Source organism: Protopterus annectens, chromosome 4.part1 (assembly GCF_019279795.1).
Source record: "Protopterus annectens isolate FY-2018-M chromosome 4.part1, PAN1.0, whole genome shotgun sequence".
In the NCBI taxonomy this organism is placed as follows: domain Eukaryota; kingdom Metazoa; phylum Chordata; order Ceratodontiformes; family Protopteridae; genus Protopterus; species Protopterus annectens.
This window is the reverse complement of record NC_056734.1, coordinates 173,635,546-173,662,536: the sequence shown is the minus strand read 5'-3', so window position 1 is coordinate 173,662,536 and position 26,991 is coordinate 173,635,546. Positions and strand designations below refer to the sequence as shown.

At 44.2% G+C, this 26,991-nt stretch overlaps 1 protein-coding gene across 1 annotated transcript in view; it reads right to left on the bottom strand.

Moving 5' to 3' along the window:
• MYNN (myoneurin) overlaps positions 1-26,991 on the bottom strand; it is a 655,694-nt gene that overhangs the window by 217,874 nt on the left and 410,829 nt on the right. Inside the window, exon 6 of the mRNA XM_044070083.1 lies at positions 17,565-17,648. Coding sequence (XP_043926018.1) covers positions 17,565-17,648 — 84 coding nt within the window. The remainder of the gene's footprint in view (positions 1-17,564; positions 17,649-26,991) is intronic.

The window sequence follows — 26,991 nt, the reverse complement described above, 5'->3', positions numbered from 1 at the left end:
TTAACAACTTCAAATCAAATATTTTAGGTATGACATGGCAGCAGCAATTTCCTTTTTACAAAACAGATGAAACTTTTAATTTTTACTGCCTTGAATAATGCATTAAAACTGATTTCTGATATATACACAGAAGTACATTTACAAAGCACACAGAAATACACACACACGTCAACATATATTATATAATTATATATACATGTATATTATACACAAATATATATACATATACATATATATATATATATATATATATATGTATGTATGTATATATATATATATATATATATATATATATATATATATATACATACACTTGTGTCTGTGTGCATATTTAATATTTATGTATATATACATTTCTACATACATAAACATAAATAGGCGGCAGAAATATATATACTTGTGTTATGTATATGCAGTAGTATAAGAAATTAAATACAGTACTTACTATACAACTTTGGCCTTCTTTCCTGAACCTTCAAAACCCACCCAGCTGTCTGGTCCCTCTTCTATGTCTGCAGGTTGTTATACCCCTGACTGTCCTGCAATCCATTGCAGGGTATACCTGTCAGGGATGACAGGTGTTCCCCCAACTTCTGTAATATGGATGTTTTATGCCATTCTAAACCACTGTTGGACTGCTCTAACTTCTGTAGATACTCCTTCTATAGTAGGTACAACAGGATTTTGGTTTCATTGACAGATTGGCTTGAGAGACAACCCTAGGCTTTAGTGGATGCCATCCTTTTGAAGTTTCAGTGCAAGAATGAGATGTATAAGTCTGATGCAGTGAATACTAGGGTGTGACATCACCTTGACCATTCCATACACCTATATATATGGCTGCTAATTATTTAAATGATAGTATACCAGACCTCTCCACAGCTAACAGGAGATGCAGTCTGTTGCAGTCCCATTTTTTTGGTAAATACATGAGCATCTTTGGCCCATGTAATATCAAGATGGAGGGTTGCCTTGTGCAGTTTTTAATTTCTTTAACTATATATATATATATTAGAACTAGGCTATTTCTGTGTACTGATAGCCATGCTATCCCAAACAAAAGTTTCCTATAAGCTCTCAGATGCAAACATGCCAATAGAAAGACCAGTGATATCCTTTATACTTCACATAGTAGGAGAGGAAAACTGACAAAGAGAGTCATTATTCACAACTTACTGCATTGAATGCTGACACTCAGACTGTTGATGATCAGGATCTGAAGAAATCCCCCTCTTCTTTTCTTTGAAACAAAGAAGACAGAAGAACAGAAACTACTTCCTCTCTAAAAAAGAGAACTAAATACTACAGCCTCTTTTGGGAGCACAATCTAAAAATGTTTCAGAAACTCTTCAGATACTGACTAGTCTCCTAAAGTAGTTCCTGATGCAGGACAAAGTACAGCTGTGTACACTTATCATAAATGTAGATGTTCAAGTGTATTCACTGTTGCAGTCATCACATTTGGGATATCCTTGCCAGTGTAGCCCTCAGTCGGCCCGAATACCAGAGGCTTACTATTTCTGCGTCAGTTGCCATCGCTCCAGGACTGACGTCAGGTCTTCAGTAGTGTAAAATAAGGCAGCCGACGCCATTACATTAGTTTTTCTTGGCCTAACTGTCAGGAGCCCCCATGAGGAAGCTAGGTTATGGTGGAACACCACCAGCAGAAAGTAAATACCAAAAGTTCCTTATAAGGAGAGAGGGAGAGAGAGAGAAAGAAAGACAACGGGGATGGAGGGAGGGAAACCAGGAATGCAACAGTGAATACACTCGAACATCTACATTTATGGTAAGTGTACACAACTGTACTATGTTCTTCGTGTTTCACTGATGCAGTCATCACATTTGGGTTGATTCCCAAAGCTGAAGAAAAGGGTGGAGGCAGTCAAGAAGACTGGGGGCTGCCGAGGATGCCCTGCAAGACTGCGGTGGCAAAGCCTGCCCTGGATTTGGAGAAGATAGGCAGGTGGTAATGCTTGGTGAAGGTATGAACTGATGTCCATGTTGCAGCCTCCAGGATGTCTCTGCTGGGGACCCCTCTGAGGAAAGCTGCAGAGGTGGAGGTTGCTCTGGTAGAATGTGTCCTGACCCCCTTGGGGGGAGGTTTCCCATATTGCTTGTAGCAGAAATGGATGCAGTGTGCTATCCATTTGGAAATGGTTTGTTTGGATATGGCTTTGTCCTCTGCTCCTGCAGCAAAGCTGACTAACAATTGATCAGTCATTCTAAATGATTTAGTCCTGTCTGGATAGAATCTGAGCTGTCTGTGCACATCTAGAGAGTGCAGTATCCTTTCTCCCCTTGTTTTGTGGGTCAGGGAAAAAGGTGGACAAATGAATATATTGGTTGAAAGCCACACTGGACACCACTTTTGGCATGAAGGATGGGTTAGACCTGAAGGAGACCCTGTCAGCATGGAAAATGATGAAGGGCTCTACAACCATTAGTGCTTGTAGCTCGGATACTCTTCTTGCTGAAGTGATGGCCAGAAGCAAGACTGTCTTCCATGAGATAAACTTTAACTCTGCTGAAGCTGCTGGTTCAAAGGGCGGTAGGTTGAGCTTTTCCAACATAAAGTTTAGGTCCCAAGCTGGGGTAGGTGCTCTTCTGGGTGGCTTCAAGTTGTTAGCCCCTCTTAGGAATTGTTTGATGAGAGGGTGTGAGAAAAGAGGTAGCTCTGTGCTGAAATGAGCAGAGATAGCAGAGGCATGAATTTTAATAGAAGAGAAGGATAGATCCCTGTGTAGTAGATCAGCAAGGTAATCCAGGATGAGAGGTAGGGAGGGTTGTGTGGTCCCGGCTCCATTAGCCTGGATCCAGGTGCAAAACCTTTTCCATTTGTCAGCATAAGACTTTCTAATGCTAGGACGTCTGGCCTCATGTATAACATTTAGAACTTGTTTACTGAGATTGGCAGCTTGTGCAGTGGTCAGGGAATAAGCCAGGCTGCCAGATTGAGGGTCTGCAATTGGAGATGCATGAATTCTCCTTCCCTCTGAGTTAGGAGTGTTGGGATCTGAGGGAGATGCCATGGTGGCAGAGGTGACAGATTGCGCAGCAGTGGGTACCAGTGCTGGCGTGGCCAGTCTGGGACAATAAGGATTGTCTTCGGCTTTTCCTCCCTTATTTTGAGCAGTACCCTTGTAATGAGCGGTAGTGGGGGAAATGCATAGACCGATAGATTGTCCCACTGGAAGGATACAGTATCCACTTTCCAGGCCTTGCAGTGAGGCTCCCTGGTGCAGAACTTGCTGAGCTGATGGTTGGAGTGGGAAGCAAAGAGGTCAACCTTCGGGGTGCCCCATTTCTGAGTTACAAGGGTGAAGCTTCCTTGGTCTAGCTGCCACTCATGTGGGTCCAGAAGATTTCTGCTTAAGTTGTCTGCCAGAGAGTTTAGAGAGCCTGGCAGGAATTATCCTAACAGGTGTAGTTGCATGGCTGAGGCCATGTGCTAAAGGGTTATGACAAGCCTGCACAGAGGTTATGAGTGAGTCCCTCCCTGCTTGTTGATATACCACATCACAGTGGCGTTGTCTGTTTTGATCAGTAGAGTGCCTGGGCAGAGTAGGGGTCTGAAAGCTGTCAGTGCATGCTGGACAGCTAGCATCTCTTTTTGGTTGATGTGCAGATGTATTTGATGTGGGGTCCATTGGCCCTGTATGTACCTGCCATCCAGGTGTGCAGCCCAGGCATAGTCTGATGCATCTGTGGTGAGGGTCTGGGCGGCGTGGGGTTTGTGAGAAGGGTAGTCCCTTGTTATGGTAGTATGCTGCTGCCCACCAAAGAACATCTTTCCTTAAACAAGTTATCATTGGTATAAGTGTTTCCAAGTCTTGAGAGTGTTGACACCAAAGGCTTTGTACGTACCACTGTAGTTTCCTTATATGCAGTCTGGCATATGAAATGAGTAGAATGGAAGAAGCCATGAACCCCAGAGCTTGCAGGATTTTCCTTGCGGATAACTAGGGTCTGGTGGCTAGTTGAGAGAAATAGGCTGTCAGGTAGGTTTGCTTTTCTGGTGTAATGAATGCCATCTGGGATGTCATGCCTAGGAATGTAATTTTTTTGGGTGGGTACTAGTTTGGATTTGTTTTAGTTGATAGTATACCCTAGGGTGGTCAGTAGGTCCTTTACAAAGGCCAGGTGCTTGAGCAGCTTTTCCTGACTGTCTGCCTGAATTAGGCAGTCATCTAAGTATGGGTAAAGTTGAATATTTCTTTGCCTGCAAAAAGCAATGGTCGGAGCCAGACATTTTGTGAAAACTCAGGGTGCAGTGGATCAGACAAAGAGAAGCACAGAGAACTGAAAGTGCAGTGATCCTGCCCTGAAACGTAGATATTTCCTGCATGATTCCCTGATTGGGATGTGTAGGTAGGCCTCTTTTAGGTCTCGGGTGGCTAACCAAGCATCCTTGGAGAGCATAGGTAGTAGTTGCTGAAGGGTGAGCATTTTGAATTTTGGTATCACCAGAAAGGTGTTTAGAATGGATAGATTGAGGATGAGGTGCCAGGTGCCCTCATTTCTGGGTACCAGGAAGAGCCTGGAGTAGAAACCTTGGCCTGTCTGTTTCTCTTGCCCTCATAGAGAGCAGGGAAAGGACTTGCTTTTTGGCCTCTGCCCACTGGTTTGGGGGAAGATCTGGGAACCCTTTTGGGGTTGGTAGAGTGTGGAAATAAAATAGCTTTTTCTTCCATCTGTTTTAAGACCTCCTCTGCCTTGGTGCCAAATAAGTTGTCTCTGTGCAAGGGTGCGTCCAATAATTTGGATTTGACATGGTCTGGCAAGGGCTGTTCCTTAAGCCAAGCATGTCTTCTAAGGACAGAACCAGTGACTGCTGCCCTGCAAGATGCTTCTAGGGCATCAAAACCACACTGTAAGTTGTGCTTAGTTACTTGACTTGCAGAATGTATTAACTCTTGTTAACTCTATTTTCTGTACAAGCAGGGAAAGATTATATTTTTTGTTTGAGGAGTTCCATGGTATGTTGCTAAAATTTTAGCATATGGAACTGACAATTTAGTGCTCTAACAGCAAGAGTAGCAGAGGTGTGTGTGTGTGTGTGTGTGTGTGTGTGTGTGTGTGTGTGTGTGTGTGTGTGTGTGTGTGTGTGTGTGTGTGTGTATATATATATATATATATATATATATATATATATATATATATATATAGTGTATATAGGTTAGTACGAAGCTAACTGCCCTTGCGAGCCATTTTAAGCCTAGCCCATTATCCCTTGTTTGACTCAAACCCTGCACCTTGTGTTTGTAAGGCAAACACCTTAGCCATTAAGCCACCCTCCCAACCCCTTTATATACTTTTTTTACCCCATCTGTCTAATGTTCAGGAATCCCTATCTGATGGGATGGGATTCCTAGCAGAAGTTGCTTTAATTCCTTTAGTTCCTTGAGAAATAACCACAAGAACAAAAGTAGGATTTCTGAAAAGAAATTTGTGAGACTCATGGACTCTATAGTACCTGTCAGGTTTCTTGGGAGCAGGAGGGAGGGTATCAGGAGTCAAGCTAGAGTCCATAAAAAACATCATCCACAACATCCAGGACAGGAGGAATGGCCAGATGTCTGTGCTGTGGAAGATCTAAGAATTCCGAGTCTTTTGTTAGACTGAGGGTAGTCCTGACATTCCCATTGGAAATGCTCCTTTAAATTATGTAGGGTTTCCCCAAAGGAAAAGTCCTCAGGTGGAGAGGCTGAAGGAATGGATTCCTCTGCATCAGAATCCTCATATGCAGAGAAGTGTTGCATGTCTTCATATTCAGATGTATCACAGTCATCGGACTCCTGTTTAGATAAAACCACTGGGTACAATTCTCTTTATCTTTTGGAAGGGGTAGCTTGGCTTCCCCTGATCAGCATTATAAGGTCTTCTGCCATTTTAAACATTTGAGACTGAGGCAAGGAAGCAGGTGCCTGAGATTGGGTCTTTGGTTTCTTAGGTGTGGTTTGTACCCTGGGCCTTAGAAACTTGGTAGCTTTCGAAAGAACGGTAGACGCAAAATAAGTAATCGGTCTGTGTCGAGAATCGGTAGTGTGAAGTATTTCCTCGGAAGCTGGTATCTGCTCAGCAGCTCTGGCCCCATCCAAGGTAGAGACATCCGCAGGATCCTAAGTCGATAAAGAGTCTCGCCACATACCGGACTCCGAAAGGGTCTCTGAAACGGCCTGCGAATCCACAGAACCGGGCATCAGGGGCTGTGAAAGCACCTCAATGAGGACCGGAGAACTGATGGCTAGCTTAACAGAAGCTTCGTCGGTAGGTTTGGACCTTTGTGGTCTGTCTCTGTCTTTATCTTTATGTTTTTTTAGAAGATCTGCTGTTGGATGGCTTACCAAAGCCATATCGGAATTGGAGGACTAAGAGCAAAAATATCTAGGTATAAAAAGGGCCCGACGACATATAGTTCTGGCATTGAACAAAGCACAAAAGTGATAGTGGGGGACGTCGTGGTCTGGACCTAAGCAAGTGACGCAGTAAGAATGAAGGTCTTGGTGTGGTATTTGCTTTCCACAAGCAAGACAATTGTTAACTTTTTCTGACATCGGTTAGAGCAAGAAAAAAGGATCCCCAGTGGGGAACTTAGCTTTAGAAGACTTCAACTTCAATTCGGAAAACGAAAACTCAGTTAGCGGCCGACCGGCACTCATGCGAACTGCTTCTGCTTCAGGCTCCTTGGCAAGAAAGACTGATGTAATGGCATTGGCTGCCTTATTTTATATGACTGATGACCCGATGTCAGTCCTGGAATGACGCAACCGAGCAGAAATACTAAGCCTCTGTTATTCGGGCCGAATGAGGGCTACCCTGGCAGGGATAACCCAAATGTGATGACAGCAACAGTGAAACACTAAGAACATCCAGTAGTTATTAGACATGACACTTTGAGACAGAATACAGAATCCACCTGTTCTCCAGGCTTGGCAAAAGTGGGAAACTATCTTACTGCAGGCAGTCTGGAGGTCTACTTAGGTTCATAGGTTCATAGGTAGGTACTAGGCTATCAGCCCGAGGGCCTACGTAAGCCTAACCAACAAGGTTCCCTGGCTTACACCACCAAAGAAAGTTATTTTCCTGTGCCACTGTCGAGCAGAGACACAGAACTGATCCCCGGGGTGTACTTCCTATTTCCCATCCACTCATCAAGATTTTTCTTGAAGAGTGCTAATGAAGAACTTTGCTTGACATAGATGGGTAGCCTGTTCCAGAGTATGGGAAGTCTCTGGGACAAGAATCTATCCCTCCAGCATGCCCTGTTTATTGTGGTGACAAGGTTAAGGTCCCTAGAGCGTGTAGCTCAGAGATATTGGGATTTCTTTAGGTGTAGCATGTCCAACAGTTCTGGGTTTGACATAGCTTTATATGTTAGGCAGAGATTACCTCAGAGTAGGCGATATGCTACGGAGTAAAGCTGCAGTTTTTTGAGACGGTCAGTGTAGAGCATCTGTTTGAGTCCAGTAATCCTCTTTGTGAGGTACTTCTGTGGCCTTTCCAGCTGCTGCAGATGTCTTGTGAGGTACATTCCAAAAGGAGTGCTGTACTCTATAATGCGTCTAATGAGTGTCGAGTAGAGGGGAACAATGACCTCTTTTTTCCTGGATGAGAACCCTTTTATGATGAGGTGTGCCATGTAGAAGGACTTCCTGACTACTGTGGTGATGTGACTATCAAAGGACTGACTACTGTCCACCTGGGTCCCAACGTCTCTTATCACACATTCGGTGTTAAGTAGACTGCTGTCTATGTAGTAGTTCATGGGTACAAAGTTTTTACCAAAGGGGATGACAATGCACTTTTTGGCATTGAGCTTGAGGCCATGGCTCTGACACCAGGCATCTGACTCAGCGAAGCCCTTCTGTAGGATTTCCACATCATTTGGGGACTCGATTATGGCTCCTAGGTTGCAGACATCTGCGAACTTTGTTAGCCAGAGGCCTTCTGTGTTAGCCTGTACTTCAGAGAAGTAGATACCAAACAGAAGAGATTGCAGGACTGAACCCTGTGGTACTCCACTTGTCACTGGTTTGAGGTCAGATTTGGAGGGTGCAACTTTTACAGTGTGGGTTCTGTCAGTGAGCCAGTGAGCAACCCATCTTGTGATGTAGGGATTTATACCTAGTTTAGTGAGTTTAGCTATAATTCCAGAATGGGGGATGGTGTCGAAAGCTTTGGCGAGGTCAAGATAGGCTGTGTGAACCACCTTACCCTCATCTACGGCTTTGGAGACTGCCTCAAAGAAGTCGATCAGGTTCAGAAGGCATGATGTGCCTTTCACAAACCCGAACTGGGTGGGATCCAGAGTTTGGAGGTTACTAATGTCTTTGTTTATGAGTTCCATGATGATACATTCCATGGCCTTGCAGATCAGGCTCGTCAGGCTAATAGGGCGATAGTTCCCGGGATCAGTGGTGGCTCCCCCTTTGTGGAGTGGGATAACTGTTGCTGTATGCCATTCAGTGGGCACAAAGCCTGATGTGAGGCTATGACTGAACATGGTGCTTAGGTGGGGAGCCAGTTTGTTCTGAAGTTCATGTAAAATGCAGCCTGGGATGTTTTCCGGTCCCATGGATGCTGTGTTTTTGGCTTTAGAGAGTGCAGCTTTTACCTGCGTAGTTCTGATTACAGGGACTCTGCATTCTTCCTGTATAGATATGGGCCCATTAGGAGGTGGGGGGTAAAGTTAGCACTGAACCTATCTGCCAGGATGTTGGCAAAATCAGTTGGTTCTGTAGGTTTCGTGCCATTGTGCTGTAACTCAGAGCAGATCTGGGTGTTGCCATTGAGATTCTTGACATAGCTATAGAAGGCTTTGTGGTTGTCCTTAGAATCAGTGGCGATTTTGTTTTTGTAGCTAGCTTTGGCAGATCTTATAAGAGTTCTCAGCTTCTTACTGAGGTTGACCAAGGAGCTCCTCCGCTCATGGGATTTTACTCTTTTTTGCAACAATTTCTTCCTTCTGTTGTACAGTTTGTTTATGGCAGGGGACCATCAGATTGGCTTCCTTTTTTTGGAGGATAGCGTCTTGATTCTGTTTGGGATAGCACGATTCATGTACTCGTGTAAGTGCTTATAGAGTGCATTTGTGTAGGACTCAGCAGTCGTAACTGTATTGCCATCTGCATGGGTGTCATGAAGTTCACCACTTCTGTCTTAAGAAGCATGAAGTTTGCTTTGGAGAAATTTTTTACCGTGGTTTCCTTAATGGCGAGTGGGGGCGGGATGTGGACATCAAGGCTGATTAGCTTATGGTCGGATCGGACCAACGAGGAGTTGACTTCAGGTGTGGAACACCGGTCACTCAAGTTGGTAATGACTATGTCTAGGATATTGTTGCCCCTGGTGGGAGTGTAGATAAGTTGATCCAGGGCATTGGAGTTTATGAATTCCAGAAAGCGTCGTGTGAAGGAGTTGGTACATGAGTAGTTTTCCCAGTTAATGGTGGGGTAGTTGAAATCGCCCATTATTAGGGTGTTTGGTTGAACCCTAATATTTTCCAGTACATCAAGAAAAGAGGATTGGGAATCCTGGGGCATGGTGGGGGTCTGTGGCAAGCTACAGTTTGGATTGCAGATGTTCTTCATCCCACATTGCTGCAGTCCTAACACTAGGGTAGTCCGCTGTCCCAGTCGGCCCGAATACCAAAGTATATGGCTGACGTCGGTCAAGGCGCATTTGTCTGACATCAGGACGTCAGGGTACAAATGCGCATGACCGACGTCATATCCTCAGTCTTTTTTGCCGCATGGTCCGATGCAGAAGCAGTATTGCGAGTGCAGGTTGGCGTTCTGAAATTTTCTGAAGTCAGAGTTTCAGACCGAATCAAAGTTGGCTAAGTACCCCGTTGGGGAATATTTTGGTTTTTTCTTGCCTCAGTATTTAACCGGATGTCAGAAAAAGTGAATAACTGTATTTCTTGTGGGAAACAGATACCTCATAGGGATTACCATACCTTGTGTATACCTTGCTTAGGGCCTGAGCACGACGTTGTTGGCTGTCGCTCTTGTGCTAGATTTAACAAACGCACTATTAAGAGAAGATTAGATTGTGCCAGGTTAGTTTTTGGGAAGCGTTGTAATTACAACATGCCGTCGGATGCTCCGACGCCAGCGATCTAAAAAGCGCAAGGACAAAGCAGCAAAGCCTAGGTTGGAAGAACCATCTGTCTCGGACGTCGGTTCTTTAGAGGGCTCGGTGGAACCGGTGGTTCTACCAGAAGTTCCTTTGGATTCTCAGGGAGAGACTTTACTGTTACAAGATGTGTCCTCTCAGGAGGTAGGCCAGGCTGAAGGGGCTTCTCAGGTGGCTGTTCTCCCCTCCCTTCCTAAGGTGGTTAGGCCCTCCCCTTCTGTTTCCAAGGCTTCTTCTAGAGGCAGGCCAGGGTTAACTTCAGTGGGGGTCTCCCCTAGTTCTTCAGGGTCTCTGCCTAAGAAACATATGCTTAAAATGGCAGAAGATTTGATTACTATGATTAGAGGTTCTATGCCCCCCCCTGATAAGAGGCCTAGGGTGGAACCTGAGCTTGAGAGTTTTGAGCAGTGTTCGAGGCTTCTGAGTCTTCGGCTGAAGACTTGCAGGAGTATCCTCCTTATTCTGATTCTGATGTAGATGATTCTACTCCTTGCTTCTCCTCCTGAGGATTTTTCTTTTCAGAGACTCTTCATTCCATGAGGGAGCATTTTAAATGGGAAGGTCAAGATTTCTCTGATTCCAGGAAAAGGCTTAGGGAATTTTGTTTCTACCCCAGCATAGGCCTTTGGCTATACCTCCTGTTCTGGATGTGGTAGAAGATGTTTTGCAGAGGCTTCCTGAACCCTGATTCTTTGCCTCCTGCCCCAGTTAAACCGGATAGGTATTATAGGGTGCCTGAAGCTCATAAGTATCTTTTTAGAGTCCTAGGGCAGACCCAGAAACTGTTTCTCAGGGCCCTAAAGGTGTTAAGGCTTCTGTTGTTAAAAATCCTGTTCCTTCTGATAAAGAGGCTAGGGCTTTGGATAGATGGGGAAAGAAGGTGTATACTTCTTCCACTTTAGCCATGAGGGCTTTGAATTGCCAGTTTCACATGTTGAAATACCAAAATTATCTCCTTACACAATTGAAGTCTAAGGTAGATGCTCTGGCGGAAGGTATTGAGTGTAAAGAGTTGCAGGATTTAGTTCATGTTTCTGAACAGGTGGGTAAGCATTCCTTGCAATGTGGTTTTGATGCTGTACAGGCCTCTTCGAGGGTGGCAGCCACTGGTTCTGTTCTTCGAGGCACGCCTGGCTGAGGGATCAGAATTTAGCTGAGCATGTAAAGACAAGGATTTTAGATGCTCCTTTACAATCTGATGTGTTATTTGGTTCGCCTGTGGAAGCAGTTTTAAAGAAAATGGAGGACAAGGCTAAGTCTATGCAGACTGTTAAAGATTTTTTGCAGGTTCAGCCTCCGAAGTTTAGTAGAAATTGGCCTACTAAGGGGTGGACATATCCTTCTTATGATTCTCAGTCTAGGGGTAGATCTAGACGTGGTAGGGGCAGAGCTCAAGGTTCTTTTAGGCCTAGAACAGGAAGTTCACCTGCCCAGTCTTCTGGTGAGGGCAGGGGTCAGTCCTTTCGTAAGCAGACCCAATGACCTGCCTTTTCAGCTGCCAGAGCCTTCTCGTCTGGCAGCACCTTTGGGAGGAAGGCTGGCACTTTTCAAAGAAAATTGGAGTGTTATTACCCAAGACAGATGGGTATTGGATATCGTTCACCATGGTTACAGGTTTTATTTCCATACCTTGCCTCCTTTCAAAGGCATGCCAGACATTCCTCCTATACAAAGAAAAGAGGCTCACAAGCAAATTTCTCTGTTACTCCAGATAGGGGCCATTCAGCCGGTTCCTGTGCCAGAAAGGGGCCTAGGATTTTATTCTCGCCTGTTCCTAGTACCAAAAAAGGGGAACACGTGGAGACCAATTTTGGATTTGTCTATCCTCAACACTTATCTGGACATTCCCAAGTTCAAAATGTTAACGTTACAACAGCTTTTACCTCTGCTGGGCAAAGATCACTGGATGGTAACTTTAGATCTCAAGGAGGCTTACCTTCATGTGCCTATCAGACTCAGTTGCAGGAAGTATCTGCGTTTCCGAGCTGGGAATTCCCATTATCAGTTCTCTGCATTGCCCTTTGGCTTATCTACTGCCCCCAGAGTATTCACAAAAGTTCTGGCTCCAGTCATAGCTTTCTTCAGGCTAAAAGGAATACAAATCTATCCTTACTTGGACGACTGTCTGATTCTGGCTCAAGAAAAGGACGAGCTTCTTCAGCATCTGGAATATGTGATAGCAGTGCTAAGATGCCTGGGGTATTCTGTGAATGAAATAAAGTCCAGTCTAGTACCCTCTCAAGACATGTGCTTTCTGGGTGTGAGACTGAATACAGCAGCCCAGATGGCCTTTTAACCCCGGACAAACAAAAGAATCTTTCCCTTTACTTTCATCAACTATCTCTTCAGTCCGGGCTGACTGCAAGGACAGTCCTTCAAGCCTTAGGGTTCATGGCATCTTGTATTCTGGTGCTTCCCAATGCCAAACTGCATATGAGGAAGCTGCAATGGTATCTTAAAAATGTATGGACACAGCACTGCCAGGATTTGGACACTGTCATTCCAATAATACCTTGCATTCAAAAGGAATTTTTGTGGTGGGCTCAGGAATGTCACCTAAACAAGGGACTCTCTGTGACCCGGCCAGAGGCGAGTCAGATTCTAACGACAGATGCCTCAGACATAGCTTGGGGAGCTCATCTGAATGGAAAGTGGATACAAGACAAGTGGCCTGCCAGACTACAGCATCTACATATCAACATGAAGGAGATGTTAGCAGTCCAGTTTGCATTAATGGCTTTCAAGGAGTTACTTCTTCCAGGGCAGGTGTTGATTCTAACAGACAACACAACTGTCATGTGGTACATCAACAAGCAAGGGGAACACATTCTTATCCTCTATGCAGGCAAGCAATGATTTTGTGGGAGACTGCGCTCAGCTTGCAGCTAAATCTTCAGGCAAGGTTTCTGCCAGGAGCACAGAACTCCTTAGCAGATGTGTTAAGCAGGCAAATCATGGATCCCCACAGTGGAAACTGGATCTTCATGTATTTGAAAATTGACAGTGTCATGGGGAACTCCAGACATAGATCTGTTCGCTTCTCCACTAAACCACCAGCTGCCAAAGTTTTGCACGAAAAGGTTTCATCACACAGCTTGGAAAGTGGATGCTCTTTCGTTCAGTTGGGAAAATCTTCATGTGTATGCCTTTCCACCTCTGCCTCTCCTCCCAAAGGTACTCCTAAAGGTCAGACAAGACAAGCCAAGGATGATTTTGATAGCTCCAGATTGGCCTCGCAACACTGGTACCCATTACTGAGGAATCTGGTAAGGAAGCCTCCATGGCCTTTACCTTTAATTCCACACCTTTTGTCTCAGAGGGACGGTCATCTACTCAATGTCAAGCTTCATTCTCTTCATCTAACAGCCTGGCATATTCTGTTTTGAACCACAGCAGGTCTCAACTTCCTCAACAAGTTTTGAATGTGATTATGGAAGCCAGAAGACCTAGTACACGTAAAGTGTATGCAGAAAAATGGAAGAGATTTTTATTTTGGAGTGCAGCAAAGGATTTGGATGTTTCTGAGCCTAATTTGAGTGTGGCTCTTCAATATCTTACTGAGTTATTGGACAAAGGTTTGTCTTTCTCTTCCATTAAGATTCATGCTGCAGCAATTTCAGCTCACTATGATTGTGACCCACCATTGTTTTCTCATCCTTTGCTCAAGCAATTTCTTAGAGGGGCAAAGAATATAAGACGCCCACGTAGAGCTCCTACTCCTGCTTGGGATCTCAATTTTGTGTTGGAGAAACTTACTCTACAACCTTTTGAGCCTGCGGCTACTGCTGAATTGAAATACTTGTCATGGAAGACTGCTTTTTGTTGGCCATTACTTCTGCAAGAAGGGTTTCTGAATTGCAGGCCCTTATGGCGGTTGAGCCTTTTTGATTTTCCATAAGGATAGGGTATCATTACGTACTAATCCTTCCTTTATGCCTAAGGTGCTTTCTAGTGTGGCTTTAAACCAAACTATTCATTTGCCTACTTTTATGCAGATCCCCAAAATAGGGAAAAGATTTTGCACACTTTAGATGTACACAGGCAGTTGCGTTATTATTTAAGCAGGACTAGGGATTTTAGGCAGTCTCAGCAGTTGTTTGTTTCTTTTGCTTTGAGTTCTCAGGGCAAGCCTGTGTCAAAACAAACTATATCTAAGTGGATTGGGTTTTGCATTGCATTCTGTTATTCCCATCATGGCAAGGAGATTCCAGCTGGGATTAGGCCTCATTCCACTAGGGCTACTGCCACTTCAACAGCATTTCTAAGGGGGGTGGCAACTAAGGATATTTTGGAGGCAGCTACTTGGAGTTCAGTGCATACTTTCTCCAAGCATTACCACCTTCCTCTCTATTCGAAATCCAGGGCTGGTTTTGCCACTGCTGTGTTGCAGGGCATTTTGGCAGCTCCTGCTTCCTTATAGTTTAGCCATCCTCCCTTACCTCTGCTTTGGGATTCTACCCAAGTGTTAGGACTGCAGCAATGTGGGATGAAGAACATAGTACAGTTTTGTACCTACCATAAATGTAGATGTTCGAAGATCCACATTGCTGCAGTCCAATTTACCCTCCCTCCTTCCCCTCTGTGTTTAGGGGTGGTTGTGTGGGTGGGGTTCTATTTTTGTAAATTTGTATATATTGTATATATATTAGGTGCAGGAGTGTTTGGTGTTTTTTGGTTTTGGCCTTATCTTTTTAGGGTCTTCTGACATCTGGGGCAAGAAAAGACTGAGGATATGACGTCGGTCATGCGCATTTGTACCCTGACGTCCTGATGTCAGACAAATGCGCCTTGACTGACGTCAGCCTTATACTTTGGTATTCGGGCCGACTGGGACAGCGGACTACCCTAGTGTTAGGACTGCAGCAATGTGGATCTTCGAACATCTACATTTATGGTAGGTACAAAACTGTACTTTTTGCCCAGAGTTAGTTGCACTTGGATAACCTCGGATGCATTATGCTGAGCAACTAGCCTGTAGGTGTGGATATCCTTAATGAATATGGCACCTACTCAAGACTAATATGGAATCTTTTGCAAGACTTGCCACATGGAAGACTTTGAAAGGGACACCAGGGATAGGTAGCCCTGAATGTTGTTTTGTTTGCCTTCTCTGTTTATGAGATGGTTGATTCTTCCTAGTGGACTAGATTTCTCAAATGGCCTAGAGCAAGAAACATTAAAAGAAATGAAAGGAGGGGGCTGCTGCTACAAAGACTGTGAAATGTGGTCAGCATTTAAATTTCTCATCTGCATGTCCTCAATAATATCTTGAGAAGACTGATTGAAAAAGGGCTTCTTCTTAGAATGGTCACCCAGAATTGCCAAATTCAGCTCTTCCTGGAAGAATCAGAGCGTAAATCATGCAAGCTACTAAATATACACACCAAAGACTGCTGACTTAAATACATTATATACAAGCTTAAAAGTACAGCAGGTAATAGAGAAGCCCTATGAAGATGACATCATGACAATTGTTTCTAGAGGCACCTTGCACCCATAACCAGGGAACCTTGTTTGTTTTTCCAGCACCTGGTCTAATTAGCAGGGCTGGTAATGGGAAATGTGAAACACACACTTTACTAACCTTAGACTTAAAGTTGTACAAGAAAACATGGTCGTGCCCTACCTTTCCAACAACCTCAGAATCTTTGACTGGCAGCAAAGAGGCAAGTCAATGCAATGTCTATGACCTATTTTGGGCTGAAATTATTAAGAGAAGTCTGCCTCTGGATGCTCAGAGAAGCTCTGGAAGCATGACCCAGAGCTCCTCCATCCTCTTTCCAAAGACAATGGCTAAAGTCACTCCAAAAGACAGAAGAAGAATAGAAGGCCATTCTTTGGAAGGTTTCATGAATCTAAGCATCCCTATTCTAAAGGAGCTATCCAGAAAGTGGGGGCAAGTCATTATCCTTGCCCATCCACAAGACAGGGGCACTAGTTGTTTTTGACTCTCCAGCCAAGAATGATTCACAGGGGAATGTGACCTACTTGTGCTAGATCACTGAGGGCTCAGCTTGAATCTGTTCTGCAACTCTTCCAAAAGTTGTGAACCAGGTGTTCAGTGGAGGGCAGGAGATAGTACCCTTGCATAAGACGCCTGCTGAAAGCAGAACTGCAGCATGAAGAATTTGTACATTGCCAACAGTTGGCATCAGAATATATTTACAAACTGTGTACTTCTGTACCTACTTACTTGCATCACACAAGCACTGACCAGTAAATGCATACCCAGCAAGGCAGGAATGACAGTTGATCCACCAAACCTAGATGGGCAAGTAGAAGCCACCTCAAGCCTCACTGATGAGCCAAAGCATCAGCAAGTAGTAAGAACAATATATTTCTCAAGTCTGAGCACAAGTTCAGAACACATTCCAGGGGACCTGAAAGCCAGCTTAGCAAGAGATGGCCAGACAAACATGTATTTGAGTGTGGGATACATGGAGTTAGACATCAGAGCTTAACTCCTAGACTGGTTAGCAAAGGAAACACCTTTACTACCACCCTCTCTGTCATTATTTGATAAGAGATGTATAATAAATTACTTGCTGACTATAAGGCAGCTAGCAGACAGTGAATGGCTTGAATCCATGAAGATAGCACACACAGATGGAAAATGTTTATTGTTGGCCCTGGCTTCACCCACATCTCCAGCCTGGGGTTGCATAATAGATCCTGCTGTCAATCTCTGGGACAGCTTTCCTACAATATAAGCATCCTTCTCACTTCCATGTAAATCAAGTGACCAGGCAGAAGCTCTGAAATTTTGTGCAGTCCTGGTCACTCTGCTCCCTTCCAATATAGTATAGCCAATAAATAATGGAGTCTTGAATAGTGATCTGAAGACCACAGGCGCACTTAGAGGGCTAATATTTTTTCTCTACTAGCACAAGAAAAACCTGGCAATGCAGGTTAGGACAAACATTTGTATGCGTAGCAACAAAGAAAGGGAGCATGAGGCTAGGTGTGCCCTTCTAGCCTTGGGCAGTGACACCAATGGCATGTGCTTCTGGCTGTGTTGTGTGCACCCCTGAACACTAAAGGCTGAAAGGACTACGCTGAGACTGGGTCCTCATAAAGAAATTGCCAGCTGCTACTCACTGTGGAGGCCCTCTTGATGTAAGACCATAACTGCATTATTACATTATTTTTTAATTACTTTTACTGACTGGGTTAGTCCCAGTAAGAATATGGACTATTTTCAAGGCAGATCCAAGGTGGTATTTATTCTGACTAGAGGAAATGGAGCAAGGACTACAGGGAAATTTCCAATACTTTTTTGATTAGTGCCAAAGGATCATTTATAGTGCAGTATGATTAGTACCCCTCCACCTTAACACCTTTTAAATTAATGTCACTGCAACAGTTTAGTCAACTACTCTTTAAAATGGCCTATAGAAGGCAAAATATTTTCACTTCCCACTGACCTGTGTGTGAGCGGAAGTGTTTTGTGAGTTCTCCAGAAGAAATGAACCTTTTTCCACAAATGCCACATATGTATGGTCGTTCACCTGGGAAAATAAAAGGAAGAAAAGTGAACCAACAAACTGTCATCTCTAAATGTACCTACAACTTTCATCTTCTGTTTTGTTTTCAAAATATTTGTAAGATCCACACCTTCTTTAAAAAGTTAAACAGCTTTATAATACAGCTACAGATAGAAAATTTTCCCTACAATCTACTTCAAAAAAGGAGGCTAAAGTTAATACTGACTAACTTTAAAGGCCAGTTGTATAAAGTTATTTTAATCATCACAGAGTTCTTTTCCCTTCCTTTAATGTGACCATTACAGTAACCATACCCAAAGAATATGCAATTTAAACAGATTTAACTGTTTCCTGTGAGAACCCGAGTCTGCAGACTCCATACACACCATTTAGATTTTCTGTGAAATCTCTTATTTCCTTCTGGTACTTATTACAGCATCTGATGCACAGCAACAAGTTCTTTTCCTATTAACTGTCTTTAAAATATACAGGGGCAGCATATAAATAAAAATATAACTTAACACATTCAGCTGATACCGAGTGCCAGGAATTACATTAAGAGGTTTTCTAGAATAAAATTATTTGACTATTATTTTTGGTTAGAATGAAAAAAACACTATGAAGTACAGTTGTATAAAATCTTACCATAACAACAGATGTCCTTCTCTTCAATGTTGCAGCATTCATAACTTAAGGTATCTCCTGCCAAGGATAGCCTAACATCTAGCCAGTATACCAAAGCTTTCAGTACTTATAGGCATTGTACTTCACACAGACGCTCTCTGCACAAGGAGAAGGGCATAAAGGTGAAGTACGAATGCACAAACTCAACATTGAAAAAGCCCCAGGAGGAAAAGAATGCCCCTAGGGACAAGGAAAAACATGTGCATCCAGAAAGAGAAAAAAGAGAAAAGCCCCTCAGCCAGGAAGGCAAGAAAGTACAGGTTACAGCAGAGGGGGCAAAAGGGAGGGAACAAATACTGTAACAGTGAAGGACATCTATTGTTAAGATAGGATTTTACACAATGGTACTATGTCCTTCCGTATCACTGTTGAAATATTCAGAACTTAATGGAGAGTACAAAAGCTCAAGAGGAAGCCTGGGTGGAGAAGGGCACAGAAGAGCCCTCCAGAAATCCATGCAGGATAGCCTTGGCAAAGTTAGCTCTGACCCTGGAAATAACATTCAACTTGGAATGCTTAGTGAAAGTATGAAGAGGGTACCAAGGAGCAGCCTTAAGAATGGAAATGGTATACACCTCCTTGAAATAAGCACCACAGGACGCAATAGCCCTAGCAGAATGAGCCTTTAATAATGTGGAAAGACTTTTACCATGAAAAGAATAATAAGAAGAAATGGTCTTAACAATCCAGGAAGAGATGGTTTGCTTAGAAACTGGCAAACCCAAGGACCTGGGATGAAAGAAAACAAAATGCTGCTCAGATTTGTGAATAATTTTAGTTTTATCCAAATAATAAATGAGCCATCTATGCAAATCCAAGGTGTGAACAGCCTTCTCACTGGAAAACTGTGGAGAAGGAATAAAGGAAGTCAGATGAATAGACTGATTAAGGGGGCAATTCACTGACCACCTTGGGCATAAAAATAGGGGTTAACATGAAGAGACACCCTGTCTCTGTGGAAAACTAAGAAAGGAGGCACAGCCATGAGAACCTGAAGTTCAGACACTCTCTTGGCTGAAGTGAGAGCCAAAAAAAGAACAGTCTTCCAAGCACAATGTTATAATGAATCTGCCGAAGCAGACTCAAAAGTAGCCTGAGTCAATTTTTCAAGTACAAACCTGAGGTCTCAGAAAGGCAGAATAGGCTTCATGGGAGGCAAAAAGTGAAGGACATCTTTAAAAAATGGCTTGGCCTCAACTCTAGAGGCCAGAGAAGGAGTCAAGGGCAGGCAAGCAGAAATTGCTGACAAGTGAGCTTTAACTTTTCTCTCCGGGTCTCCTCTGAAAATGGGTATTACCTAGACAGACATTCCTCGTAAACAGGCAATTAAATAAACTGAAGAATATGCTAACCCAGCAAGGACAAGATCACACAAGTAAGAGACAACCAGAGGAACCTCCACAGATTGGTGACCCAGACAGAAAATCTTTTCCATTTGGAAGTATATGATTTTCTGGTAGTGGGTTTCCTGGCCTCCTGCATGACCTGAAGCACATCCTCAAAGAGGTGCCTAAAAGGAATCAAAATCATATCACCCACAGTGTCAGTTGAAGAGTGGACAAGTGAGGCTAGATAAGAGACCTCTCTTCTTGTGCACGAAGATTCACCCAGTAAGGTAACTTGTGGTGATTCCCCCTGGCTAAGTGAGAAGGAAGGGGGGGGGACCAATGCTGTCTGGGCCAAAAGGAAGTCGCTAGCAAGATTTTGGTAGAGTCCTGCCTGATCTTGGGCAAGACTTATGGTAACACAGGAAGGGGAGGGAAGGTTTACAAAAACATCCCCATCCAAGGAAAAGACAGGGCATTGTCAGAAGACCTGGGACTCTGGAACAGAACAGAGGAAGTTGTCTGTTCAGACAGGACGCAAAATGATCTACCTGAGGAATACCCCACCAATGGATAATGTTCAGGAACACATCTCTGTGAAGCATCCATTCTTGAGCTTGTGTGCTGGACCTGCTAAATGAGTCTGCCACTAGACTGTGCTCTGAGGAACTGTAAACTGCCTGAAGAGTCAGTTGATACTGGACAGTTAGATCCCAGACCCAAAGAGCTAGTCTACAAAGAAGATAGGACCTTGTACCTCCTTGCTTGCTGACATACCACATCATTGTGGTATTGTCTGTGAAACCTTTGAGGGGCCTGGGATGAAACAGGAATGAAAAGCCTGAAGAGCTAGAAGCAGAGCCCTCATCTCCTTTACACTGATGTGGTCTGACCTCTGATGAAGAGGCCAGAGACCCTGAAACTTGACAGAGCCAAAGGAGATCCCCATCCCCTATCTCCGGTGTCTGTAAAGAGCTCCTGGGTTGGGACTGGACCAGGGAAAAGAAGCCACTGGTTGAGAGAAAGGTGATGAATCCACCACTGAAGCTTGAGCTTGAGAAAGGGAAAAAAGAGTACCAAGAAGTCCAGGGAGAGGCAATGCTGGAGCCACACTGACTTGAGGTACCACTGAAGCCTTCTCATGTGCAGCCTGGCCAGAGGAAGAATGGGAATGGTGGAAGCCATGAATCTGAGGACCCTGAGAAATTCCTTGGCTGAGAGTGAAGCCAGAGGATGAAGAGACTGAAAAAAGGCAATGAGAGACAGGGCCTTCGGGGCAGACTGAGATGCTAGCATGGGGATGGTCTGAAGTCTGCAACTGACGAAAATAGGATCTTGAGAAGGTGTCAGAGCCGATATCTGGCAGTTCATGGTGAACCAAAGTCTCCAACAGGGAAACAGTAAACTATAGAGCCTGAAGCAGGGCATTGGAGGAAGAAGCAGACTCTGAGGATGCCCTAGTTGGGTGAAAGCGCTAAGTCAGTTGTGTTTGTACTTGTTTTTTGTCCTATTAAAGCTGATGGTGGTTTTACCTTTTGGTTCACCAGTTTTGTCTTCTTACAAGACTGCCTATGAGCAAATCAGAGTTGGAAGGATGATTCTTTTGAAATTTAGGAATAGGAGAAAAAAAATGTTTCAACTCCTGCAAGGTTTAACCTTTATCCTGGAAAGATTTGAAAAGTTCAGCACTAAAAAGATTTCTATTATCCAAAGGAGCATCCAACAGTTTGGCTTTATTGACATCAGGCAAAGCTCAAAGATGAAGCCAAGAGTAAAGCCTCATAACAGAAGCAAAGGCACCAGCCATGAAGGAGGCATCAGCCGCACCATAGCTGCATCTAATAGATTGGAAAGCAACTTCAGAAGTACAGCCCAGCAGGGAAATGGCAGAAACCTTCTTGTCAGAGTCAGGAAGGTCAGAAACCACTTTGGAAACTTGAGAAAGGAGTGCCAAAACATACCTGGTCATACGAGTCTGGTAGTTGACAGCCCAAAAAGTATAAACTAGCAATAGAGTACACTTTTTTGTCCAGCCTCTCCATAGCCCTGCTATCCTTATCTGAAGGGAGCAACCCGATAGAGGGCAACAGCTTGGAGGGCTAGTCAGAAGAGACAAATACTACAAATACTACAGAAGGGTCAGCAGAAGGGCACTTATGAAGAAATTTACATTAGTCAAGCACCTTGTAAAAATCTATCAGGTTTCTTGGGTGGAGGGTGCTGAGAATCAGGAGCCACAGAAACTGCTGAAAAGGTATGCAGGACAGCAGCCAAAACAGGGGGAATAGCTGATGGCTTAGCAGACTCCATCTGGAGGAGCTCATAATACCTTTTCTGAATGTCAGATACTTTGACAACAATCCCACTTAAACTCCAACATGTAGGCAACAATATCCTTAAAGGAGAGTTCCTTCAATGGGGAATCTGGCCTGATAGAATCGTCTTCCTCTGAATCATAATCCAAAGGGGAAAGAATTTAAGAAGAGGAAGCCAGGGACTCTCCCCCAGAATCCAGATCCTCATCTGAAGAGTATAATTCCCTGGGTCTTTTAAGAAGAGTGAAAGACCAGGGAGGGGCAGCCACAGACATCCTTTGAGGAGGCTTTAAAGCTATTGAAGCATTAAATAACCCCCGAGTAAAATCCTGCCGTTCACATTGAGGATCCTTAACTATAGAGGAAATATGCTTGGTTTTCTGTTTCTATTTCTACGGGATGTTTGCATGAAACACCCTCAGAAGGTCAGACCCTGGCAGCATTCAATAAGCATAGTAGGGATCTCCTCCCTAACTAAGATGTGCAGAATCCCCCTCTATCCCTTGGATATCATCAGCCAAGATTCCCTAACAATGTCAGGAGCTGCTGAGGACGTGCAAGTCATTAGATCCATGCTGCCCTCTGACAGAATCATGGCAAAGGAATCCAAGGCAACCACAGGATGATCCTCTGAGCTTTCACTAGCCTCAATAGTGACATCCAAGGGAGGCTGGAGAGCAGCCATATCAGGACTAAGTTTTTTGGGTTCCTTCTTGACAGATGGCTGACCCGTGGGACAAGAATATTTCACCATAGCATCTTGAGCCAACAACTTAAATAAAGAAGTTTTGTACTCACCATAATGTTCAATGTTTGTTGTCCATATTCTTGCCTTCATTCTTGATGGTTGGGTTTAGAACATAGCATCGGTTCTGACTCGGCCACATACTAAAGCTCGAGAGCTTTCACTGGCTTGAGGCTACACCCTATCCCAAGACGCCTAGCGACAGTTACCCAGGTCTCGTTTGTAAGAAACCAATCACTAGACTATCCAACCCACCATTGTAAATACAATAAACCCTCTGCCTATAACTCATGAGGCATGAAGGGAATCAGAGACCTCAAAGCCAATTTCAAAAAATTCCTCTCGATCCTCCAAGCAGGAGGAAGGAGGGTGGGATGCAAGAATGAAGGCGAGAATATGGACAACAAACATGGAACGTTATGGTGAGTACATAACTTCTTTATGTTATGTTGCCTTATCTCGCCTTAATTCTTAATGGTTGGGACAGCGTCCACAGCACCTTCTTTTTGGGTGGCTCAAGGGAATAAACTCTTCAGAACAGTGGAACCAAAGGATGCCCTGGTTCCAGGAGGCCACATCTACTTTGTAATGAGTGATAAAGGTATGAGGGTTAACCCATGTGACTGCAGCACAAATTGAATCCAAAGGAAGTCTGGCTTGAATGGCAGTGGAAGTCGCCATAGCTCTAGTAGAATGACCTTGAATTTTTCCTAGCAGCTGTTTATGCTGAGAGTTATAAACATAAGTAATAGTGTCTGTAAGCCATTTAGATAAAGTGACTTTTGAAACTGACATTTCTTTTCTATTTTCTGAGAATGAAACAAACAGTTGGTCAGATTTTCTAAATTCCTTAGTCCTATGTAAGTAAAAACGTTAACTGCCTATGGACATCCAACTGGTGAAGCTTGCATTCTGCCTTGTTGCTAAGATTGGAAAAAAATACAGGTAGCTCAATAGACTGATTTAAATTGGACTCAGAACATATTTTTGGCAGAAAAGGAGGATTTGTCCTGAGAGAGAGACTCTGTCTTTGTGGAAGATCAAATAGGGAGGACGGATAGATAGAGCTTGCAGTTCTGAAACCCTCCTAGCGGAAGTCATGGCTGTTAAAAAGATTACCATCCAAGTTAAGAACTTTAGTGGACAGGAGGAGGCTGGTTCGAATGGAGGGAGAATTAAAGAAGCTAGCACCAAATTTAGATCCCAAAGAGGTGGTAGTTCTCTTATGGGAGGTCTTAAAAGGAATGTAGCACTTAGAAATGCTTTGCATAATCTGTGAGACATAATATTGGATTCCATGTCTTTTACATGGTAGCTAGATATGGCAACTAGCTGTACTCGTATCGTGGCTGCAGCCGCACCTTGATTAAAGGTTTCTGTTAAAAATTCAAGAATTGCTGATATAGGGGCTGTAAAGGGGTCTATATGGTTTTTGTCAGCCCAACAAGAAAATCTCTTCCATTTTCTCGCATAAAGTTTCCTAGTTGTAATCTTGTGCAATGAAACCAGAATGTGTTGCACTGCTGGGGATAATTCTGGGAGCCTGGCTAAGATGGGAAATGGAGCAATCAAGTTGTCAGCTTGAGGGTTTGAATAGAGGGGGGGAGCATTCCTGACTGATGAGTCAGAAGATCCGGTATTGGGTCCAGGAACCAAGGCTCCTCCTGAAGATGGGGCCATAGGAAAGGGAACCATATCTGATAAGGCCAGTACGCAGCGATGAAAATTAGCCTGTAACTCAATGATATGGCTTTCTGAAGAGCTTTAGGTATCAATGGAAGTGGGGGAAATGCAAAAGGAAGTCCTGGGGGCCAATTGTGAACAAGTGCATCCCTTGGTGACTCCCCCAGAGGGGGGATTAGGGCAAAGAAGCTGCTGCATTTGGAGTTCATGGACATGGCAAAGAGGTCACAGCAAGGCTTGCCCCACTTGTGAAAAATTTGGTTCACCATTTCTTATTTCAGGGACCACTCATGAGGCATAAGATTTGTCCTGCTTAATTTGTCTGCTATCAAGTTGGATTTCCCTGGGATGTGCACTGCAATCAGAAAATGTTGAGAAGAAATTGCCTATTGCCATACTCTTTGAGTCTCTCGACAGAGGGGGTAAGATCTGGTTCCACCTTGTTGTTGATGTACCACACCACAGACATGTTGTCAGTCTGTATTGCAATCGTACCTGACAGAAGAGAGCTCTGGAATGCCTGCAATGCCAGAAGCACCGCTCTCATCTCTAGGACGTTGATGTGTAAGTGGTATTCATGCTCCTGCCAAATCCCTTGGACAGTCTGTCCCAGATAATGCCCCCCCACCCTATCTGGGAAGCATATGTGGTCACTGTAGCTACAGGTTGGGGAAGAACAAATGGTCTGCCTATCATTACCTGCGGACTGAAGCCACCTCTGTAGGTCCCTCTTGCAGGTGTCCATAATTAGGATCTTCTGTGACATGGGTAACTCCTGCATGGACCACTGAACAAAGAGCAGCCACTGTAAAACTCTCATGTGTAGACGAGCCAGTGAGACTAACATTATTGCAGCTGCCACTGAACCAAGAACCTTGAGGACAAACTTTCCTGCACTTTCTTTTTCATGAGCAAGATTGACACCTGATGGCGTAGCAATAGTACTCTTTTGTGAGGTAGTTTTGCTACCATGTCTTTTGTGTTTAAGTCTGCCCCTATAAAGATAATATGCTGTGAAGGCAACAAGGCAGTTTTTTTGTAATTTATAGTGATGTCTAGTTCTGAGCATAGATGGATAGTGGTGTCCCTTGCCCTGGTCAGGAGATGCCCGGTGGTGGCGGTGAGGAGCCAGTCATCTAAGTATGGAAACACCCAGAATCCTAGCTGTCTCAGGTGAGCTGTGACTACTGCCATGCATTTGCTAAACACTCTTGGGGCTGTAGTGAGACCATGGGGCAGAGCTCTGAACTGGAAATGACTGGCTCCCAACCGGAAGCGTAGATATCTCCTGGATTGCATGTCCATCTTTATGTGGTAGTACGCATCCTGAAGATCTATTGAGCACATCCAATTGCCTTTTCCCAGAAAAGGGAATATAGACTGAAGTGTCACCATCCAAAACTTTGTTTTCTTTACGGACTTGTTTAGTCTGCTGAAATCCAAAATGGGCCTCCAGTCCTCTGTCTTTTTTGGAACTAAAAAGAACCCTGAGTAAGTTACGGATCCGATTTGGTCTGCAGGTACTTCTTGGATGACTCTCTTTCTTAGCGACCTTTGAATTTCTAGGGTTGCTAGATCCCTTTGACCAGGTGGTATGTCTGGGATAGACCTTGTTGCAAGGGGTGGAAAGGAGAAAGGAATGTTGTATCCCCTGGATATGACTGAACGTGCCCATTTGTCTTGAGTGATGTCCAGCCAGGCTTTTGGGTACAGTGATAATCTCCCCTCGACTGCCTCCAGAGGTGGACAGGCGGGCTTCCTTTCAGGAGCACTGGAAGGGCCTAACAGAGAATGTATCTCTGTCACCTTGATTCTGCGGACCCCCTTTGCTGCGAGGGCGACGTCTTCCATTGTTATTTCCCCCTCTGTCCCTGGGGGAAAATTTCACCACGTGCATCCGGCAAAGCTGTTTGGGATTTCCAGAACCACATTTTTCCACATTTCTGACCCTTGGGATAAGGTCTGGTAGGGACAGAAAAACGTACTCCCACAGCAGACAGAGTTTTGCCTTCTTGTTCACACCTGGTAAGAGTCTCTCTCACTTTTGGCCCGAACAAAGGCGAGTCATCAAAAGGGGTATTAATAAAGGAAGACTTGAAGGGTTCAGCAAACTCACAAAGATGCATCCAGGAATGTCTCCTCAGAGCTATTCCTGTGCCTGCTGCCCTGCTCGCTCCATCAGCTGCATATGAAATGAGGCACATGGAGGAGTGTACTACAGAATTTAAGGTAGCAAGCTGACAGTTTACCTTGTCAGGTACCCCTGCAGCTGTAGTACCCTAGAGGGTATCTCCTAGCTCCTTGAGGAGATCCCTCTGAAGTCTAGTAAAGTGGGATAAGTAATTCAGTGACCTGAGAGTAAAGGCCTCTGAAAAAAACATACGCTTCCAGTAGCTGCCCATCATACGAGAATCTTTATTCGGCAGATGGACAAATGAGCAAGTTTCGGCTAATTCCTTCTTGGAGGTTGCCACCACCACCATAGCATCTACTGGAACACCTTTAGTTAGAAATTGTTTATCTTCACGGGCAGTAATCAATTTGCTGGGCCTCCTCGGAACTGGTTCCATGGATTCTGGAGAGCCCCACGCCTTTCGACTGACTACACCAAGGAG